Below are 7,883 nucleotides of genomic sequence, written 5' to 3' on the forward strand. Positions count from 1 at the left end.
TGAAACCCTCGTGGCGCTGGCGGAGCCGCCGTGCCGCGGGGACAGTCCCCTCAGAAGGACCTGCTCCCTGAGGTGACTGCACACCTGGGCTGAGGGGGCCCGGCCAAGCATCTGCCTGGGGCCGGGGCACAGCGGGTCATTAGTACCAGAAAATGACCAGGCGATTCCTGATCTTTATTATTATTATAATAATAACCCGCTTGGTGGCAGGACTGGCAAACTGGGAGCGGGGCCTGGTGGTCTCTGGGCTGTACAAGTGCAATAGCACACGGCCGTGCTCCAGGGAGCTCACGGTGAGAGTAATGCGCAGCGCACAGGGCAGGGTGTGATGCATGGGAGGTGCAAAGGCTGTGAACGTCATGTTGGTACCGCACTTCTTGGAGGGTGGGTTGTTGCAAAAGGGTGGAAATAGGCAAAGTGGAAAAAAAAAGGAAGGGAAAGGAAGTAATTAAAAAAAAAGGTACAAGGGGGAGGGGAGGTGTGAAGCCAAAGTAGAAACTTGGAGTGCAGTGCTGTCTTTTCACAAAGAGCATCTGTAGTATCCTGTTTCCTTGGATTTGGCGCAAACAACTGAAAACATTTGGTGTAGAGACCCTCCTCAGTGTGCTTGCTGTTCCTGGTCCTTCTCTAGGTCTATATTAGTGCTGTCCGCCCATTTTATTCTCTTTTTGTATGTTCTTTTCACACGTGTGTGGGTGGACACCTGAAATGCAGTCAATGACCTGCTGCCTGCCTCTGCGCTCGGTTTCCAAAGAAACCTGCTCAGAACTTGGGGTGGTTGGGGATTTCTGCTGATTTAACAGCCACTAAACACAGGGACATTGCATTGTCCCTTCAGCTCTTCCAGTGAGGTCCACAATTGTCCAGAGATCAAATACACGTGTTGTGGCAGGCCTTGATAATCTTGAAGTAGAATAATAAACTAATAAACGTAGTATAAATGTCACGGGAGTTTGTTACGTCTGTATTAAATTTTCCCTGGATTCTAGCATTTGTCCACAATCCTGTGTAATGGGACCTTATGTTACAGGAAGCCTGCAGGGTTTTGGATTGCAGAGAATCCCACCTCGGATCACAGCTTTAATTCTGCGCTGGATACGTGCTGAAACTTTCCAGTTCACCACAAGGTTGGAGTACTCCCTACCAGCAAAATTATTTTCCCTTCCCACGTGAAAATAAGCCCTCCACCTTTGCAGTTACTCTGTCGTCTCAGCTCAGTTTATCACAGAGCCACTGCTAAGATGTAGCTGTGTTTGTTTAGGGCTTGCTTGGCTTATTATATCATACTGCACGCTTGGTTCGGAGTGTGATGTAATGAGCCGAGCAAGCCCTAAACAAATGCAGCTACATCTTGTCCCTTTCTGCTCAGGGGAGGCTGGGGTGCTGACACCCTCCTGCAGACGTGAACGAATCCAGACTGAAGGGTGCCAGTGTGCTCAGTGGGTTGCGAGGTGCTCAGCGAGGTTGGCAGAGGTCGGTTGATCCAAAAAGTGGGGGCACTGCTGCCATCGGTTGCAGGTTTGAGCCTCACGTGTGTTTTGCATGTGGCCAGAGCAAAGACCCCAGTCTGCGCTGCCAGCGGGAATGGTCAGTTTAAGAGCAGGTGGTTCTGTGGATGTTCCCTTATTTCTTTTAAGCAAAAACATTTAAGTAAAAACACTTCAACATTTGTAGGACTGCTTGTGTCAATCCTAACATTCAACAAGAGGTACTTACAGAGTACATCATAAATTGTAAATAACCCTTAAAACTATTCATTTCGCTCCTGAGATAGAAGCCTCAAAAGAACAGAAGAAAGCCCTTAGTATCACTCGTGGATATTTGCCCTGGGCCATTATTTTGCAGCCTGATGACATGTTTGTTAGGGCCGTGGTCTGTGTTTCTGCAGCCTCTGTGCATACAAAGGCAGGAAACGTTGTGCATTTCCCACTCAGCCATGCCGGCCCCGGAGCTCTCCCGGAACAGCCTCACACCGAGGGATCACCAGACCTTTATTCAAAGCTTTCCTACCTCTTCCCTACACCTCTTGACAAGGAACGATTCTTATGCATATTGAGGCTGTGTACAATTATAACTTCAAAAGATTTCTTTCAAGGTCTTTTAACTAAGACATGCTAATTATTAATATTAATTCAAGAGATCTGTATTTTCTTTAAAACAGAAAACACAAAATAATTTCATTGAACACAAATAATGTGAGTGTAGCATGGCTGGCCGTACAGCTGGTTCGAACAGTATTTAATGTTGTGCCGTTACAAAAGATTTCAGAAGTACCTGTAATCTCTTTCCACCTCCTGGGAGGTTGTGGCTGGGGGTATAATCTCATTATTTCAATCACATCTCTGTGAATAAAACCAAAGCAAGGTAAGATAACAGTGATTTTTTTTTTTAACTAGAACTAGATAATTTGTTTATTATAGTGTATATAATTTTACTTGCTAAGAATGGAAACTGCAGAATTTAATTAGACCCGTCAGTTTTAAAAGGACTCTGATTTCTGAGTTAGGAGGCATAAAATAAAAAATCACATAAAATATATATCACAGTCTATTGTCCTGAGTGACTTAAGTTTCCATATCCATGTTCTTGGCATTCGTTTTATTTAACTATCAACTTCTCTTTCAGTTTTCAGGCTTTTTGCAATTTTTATTTCTACAACTAAAACGTGCTCCAAAACTAGATTTCTTGAAGGAAGAAACTCAAAAATCTTTATAAACGTTCATCCATTTAACTTTGTACTGAGTTTTCAGGTTGGAGGTCTCCTTAATGCAGGTCCTGCAAAAAGTAAGAGGGTGTGCACTAATCCAGAAAGCCTTCCCAGCGATACCTGTGGAAAATTGTAGATCTAAGTCAGATCTTCCCGCTCCCGAGGCCAGGGACACGGGGAAGGGACGGCTGGAAGGGCAGCAGGGGTTGTGTCTGGTAAGGCTGTGCTGGCCGATGTCCCTCTCTGCCTCCAGCAGTGACTCCTACAGAACAGACATTTAAAAAAATCCAGTCTTTGTGCATTACATTTCCCGTTTGGATTAAATGTTTATCTTGGGGAAAAAATATAGTTAAATTTCCCTCATTATGAAAAGATATATAGGAATAATATAGTTTGAGGTTTCATTTTTTCCTATCATCTGACTAAAATGTACCCCTAAATATCTGCACCCATTGCACCCAGTGGACAATCAAAGACCTTACTGGACTACTATAGGAGTGCAAATTCTTTTAGCAGCTGGATTAAGGATTTAGAGAGGGAATTTTAAGAGCCCAGAAGAGCCCTGGCAGCTTCCCACCCCTCGGCCCCGGACGGCGAGAGGGGCTCTGTGCAGCCGGTGCTCCTGGCTTCCCGCACCTCGCCTGTTGCTGCATCCTGCAGCTCAGCCGGAGCGCAGGGTAAATTCCTCCCGGCGCATACCCCGGGATGGGGCTCTCACAGCCCTGCATTGTTTTCTGGAGCCTGGTTTATCTCAGGAGAGCCTCTGTTCTTTCTGCATATCTTTCCTCGCAGCCTCCTAAACAAACCACATACGCTCTTCGGTCAACAACTAATTAACCCGGTCACGTACAGTTTTCATGTTTGATTTCAAGGATGCCTCCCTACCCACCGTAGCAAACAAAGCCTGGGCAGTTGCCCTGTTTGGCTACGTCCCCATCCCCCCCTCTGTTCCCACAGCTTAGATGAGATTTTGATTCAGTTTATCATTTTACAGAGGCCAGAAATGCTGCTGTGCAGGTTTAAGCAGTGAGAGGCTTCTTAAAGGAGGGTTTGTGGCTTCCTTGAAGTAGGTGCCTTAAACACAACTTACCCAAAAAGTTAAAATGTACAGAGAGACACCAGTGCCTTCATGCAACAGCACCGCACTGTCTTACCTGTGTCACCTGGGCCAAGAGCGTTGCACAGGCTCTTCCTCCTTCATCTGCTTTTGAGCATGAAGTTGGTCTGTTGGTCTTCTCTGTCCTGCCCCCGAGCAGAAGGCTGGCCTGGAGGAGGCTCGTGAGGGCTCCTTCCCTGTTTCCCAGCACCGCCGTATCAGTCTGGATTTCTGGAGCAGACAGCTGCTCTAGATTTAAGGCTATAAAAGCGTGTCTTTCACTTGTGTCAGCACTCGACGAATGGTGCGTTTCCTCTGAATTTGAGTATTTTAAGAACATTTTTTTAGGTATCTTGCAGATCTAACCTTCCAGCTTTTGAACAGCTGGCTTTTGCTGCCAGAGATCTTCTAAGGCCTTTGCACAGCAAATCTACAAATACGAAATTTCTGGTTTGCCTTTACCTTAATTAATCCCCAACTCATCAACCATTCACCGCCAGAAAACATATCAAAGAAATTGAGTTAATAAATCAAGTTAAGGATCACAGCGAAATTGTGACTGTTTGTTCTTTTGGTGTTAAATTTTGTTCGAGTACATGTCGTTATATATGTACAGTCACGTGAGCTCCTTTCCTTCGCCCTCCAGACTATTTCTGAATGCAGATTCCATTCATTCTTTTCTCTTACGACAATTGGAGGCTGTTTCCTTAGGTGCTTTTCCCCTGTCCTAGAAATACCGATTCTTTCCAGCACAGTGCAAACTGGAAAGGACAAAATATAAATGTGGGTGAGTGCCTATTCTAACATCAGGTGACAATAAGCCATGATAAATAAAACACTGGGCACACGTTTCAACTGGAAAATGGTACTACTGATTCATCTTGTAATCTGGATTAATTCCTCAGTTAAGGACTTGAAGTGAGGCATTAGCTCAAGTATGGCCAAATTTATCTGCCTCCATCTTCCTACTGTGATCTGCCTGTTTTAAAACAATATTGAGGGTCCTGCTAAGCACTCTACAGTTATGCAGTAAATAATTCTCAGCTTTGGGTAACTTCACTAATTAACACAACCCTACCCTTGAACAGTCTTGTTGCAGGTAGTTAAGCAGAGAATCTGTGGCGAAAGACACTCATGGGGAGAGGGTATCTTGTAAGCATCAGCTTCAACAACTTCAGCATTTCACTTTGCGTGAATATGTAAGTGCTTGAACATTTCAGATAACCTAGGGTTCTTACTTTTGGTTGTTTTGGTGTAAAACCAGCATGTTTTTTATCTTGAGAGAGCTGCTCCCAGGAAAAAGGAGGGAAGAGTTTTAAAGAAACGCTTTCCCACAAGGCTGCCTCTTAAGCAAAAGTCAACCAGTGAAGTTTACATCTCAAACCTTTCACTTCAATCCCTCCTAAATGCTGCTAATAATAATTCTTAAAAACAGAGCAGTGGGGAAGCTCCTTCAGTGCTGCACCCACTCTGTGCTCATGCAGCTAAACCCAACACACGCTTGGTTGGAGTCCAAGACCCTCCCACTGCTTCCTCTGGCTTTTCTTTTGAATATAGCAGCAATAAAACATACATCTGAGCATCCTACTTCCACAGTATGTTGTTGTCACATTCTTCACCTTTAAAGAATTCCAACATATGTTTCTCTAAATGTTTTTCTCTATTTATTCTACAAATTTCCCAGAATAAACTTAAATTATTGATTCCGACAGTTTTCAGTTGGTTTGGGCATTTCACTTGGGTGATTCCCCAAGCTTTGTGAGAGCAAACTCGGCTCGCAGCAGCTGTCTCCTTTCATTGTGAAAATGGTCGGTTTCAGATGTAGAATACTGAGGTCCTTTGGCTTTATTTAATTTTTAAAAAATCTTACTCTTTAAACTGAAAAAAATTAAGGCTCATCGTATGTCATGGGACCTTGCTCCACAAATGACATATTTGTGGGCATTTTCCCCACGCATCCTCCCCTTGCTTGGTTTGCTCTTCGGTGTGTGCAAACTGGAAGAAAGCGGAGAGCTAAAAGTCCATTGCAACGAATTGTATTGGCAGTATGATGGGCTGAGTTAAAGCATAATTTACACTGACCAATTTAACAGCTTCCTTTCAGTCTTAATAAATGCAAGGTTTAATCAAAAGCCAGACAACTGAAGCAACAACGGTATGAACAGCAACACAACTGAAGCCCCATCACTCCTCGGTGGAGGAGGCTTTGCTGGTGCTCCTCGGTGGCAGTGGCCAATGTCTGTGAGAGTAAAACAAGAAACCAATTTAAAAAAAAAAACAAACCAGCCAGGAAGGAGATTTGGGGCCAAATTTAAACAGCCAGGAAGGAGATTTGGGGCCAAATTTTGGCTGGAAAGGCCAGAACAAGGGGAATTGCATCAAGAAAAAAACAAGTTCTCCTCCTCGCCCATCATAACCTGGATTTTGACCCTACTTTTTGTAGAGGCCTCAGTGTTGTGCCTTGAAACGACTGCTCTTGGGAGAGGAAGAGGAAGAAGGTTTGGTTAGGGCAATTCTGGGTCAGTTCAGGTTTATATCTCACACTTTGGCTGAATTACATATTCTACATATCTGACACCCTTTACAAAAATGATCCACACTTCTTACTTATTAACAGGGTTCCTTCTCTCGTAATGGAATGACATTTTTTAAGTAACATTTCAGTTCAGTGAGTCAAAAAAACTTTCTGATAAAGCTGCAAATATTGCCAGCATCTTTTCAAGATGGTCTAATTCCACCTTTTTTGTGAGAAGAGCACACTTACATTTATCTGCTCTGTACCCTTGGAGTACCAAAGGGCACAGAATGATAATGAGTGACAAAATAATTAAGTATCATTCAGATGTTTGTACCTGGACTAAGAAAACTGTAGATGGGAATCATGCACGGCCTTTTCCCAAATAAATGGCTCTGCAAATGGCTCTCCTCTGCAAATAAATGCCCTCTGGCATGGTGGGGCCAGGAGGGTTTGGACTTGCAGTTCAAAAACCTCGGACAACCTGTGCTGTTTAAAAATAAACAAGTTAAATTGTCTGAATTAGCTAGTTATGTTAATCGACAAATTCTCAGTTAAGTGCAGTGCAATATAGGGGCTGAAATATTCAAAATAATTAATACTTTTCCAGAAGGGGCTATTTCTGGTTGTAATTTAAGGCTATAATTTTTGGGCTGCAGTAAGCATTTTTTCTTCTCCCTCACGGGTTTCTCTCATTCCCTCCTCAGACCCCTGTCCCCTGCTCCAGCCCCGTACAGTTGGCCACAGTAAACCACAGGAACAATTGTCTTGGTAATTCTTAGGCTCTGCCCAAAACCAGAACACATTTACATGAACGAGTATGAATAAATCCTTCCTGAACATCTTAATCTCATTTTTAATAACAGGAAATATTTTCTCTTGTATAAGTATTTCCTATCCTGGTCAGACCCCTGTCCCCTGCTCCAGCCCCGTACAGTTGGCCACAGTAAACCACAGGAACAATTGTCTTGGTAATTCTTAGGCTCTGCCCAAAACCAGAACACATTTACATGAACGAGTATGAATAAATCCTTCCTGAACATCTTAATCTCATTTTTAATAACAGGAAATATTTTCTCTTGTATAAGTATTTCCTATCCTGGTCAACTTCTATAGTTTTCTGTCTGGTTTTCCTGCTCAAAGAAGAGTCTGTAAGTTCCACCTCTCCTGTCTCCCCAGATTTAGGGAGATGCAGAGCCACCCGGCTGCATCGGCACATCCCCTGCGGCCGGGGAGGAGATGCTGGGACCTGCTCACCGGCAGCTGCCCTCTTCCCAATTCATCTAATCCAGCACCAGAAACTCCATGTTTGTATTTTCCTGTGGAAATACAAATATGGATCTCCCTCCATCTTTTCCACACATGTTGGATGTGGAGCACCTCTTCCCTCTCTCCAGCTCATTTTCCTTCTCCACCTGATTTCCCAGGGAAGCGGCGTTGTCTCCTCCCACTCTGTGACACTCATGCACGTCATGGGAAATGAAGTATTCGCCTTCAGGCATGCTCACGCTTGGAATAAGTCCAAGGAGGAGGGTTTTTAACTCCCCTGCCCATACTGACCACAG

The 7,883-nt window shown here is 44.0% G+C and overlaps 1 protein-coding gene across 1 annotated transcript in view; it reads right to left on the minus strand.

Annotated features, from left to right (window-relative positions):
• The window catches only part of TMEM120B (transmembrane protein 120B), a 15,377-nt gene extending 15,016 nt beyond the window's left edge, over positions 1-361 (minus strand). Inside the window, exon 1 of the mRNA XM_019473271.1 lies at positions 293-361. Coding sequence (XP_019328816.1) covers positions 293-361 — 69 coding nt within the window. The remainder of the gene's footprint in view (positions 1-292) is intronic.
• Positions 362-7,883: the final 7,522 nt, after the last annotated feature.

Source organism: Aptenodytes forsteri, unplaced genomic scaffold, assembly GCF_000699145.1.
Source record: "Aptenodytes forsteri isolate BGI_AS27 unplaced genomic scaffold, ASM69914v1 Scaffold118, whole genome shotgun sequence".
NCBI lineage: Eukaryota > Metazoa > Chordata > Aves > Sphenisciformes > Spheniscidae > Aptenodytes > Aptenodytes forsteri.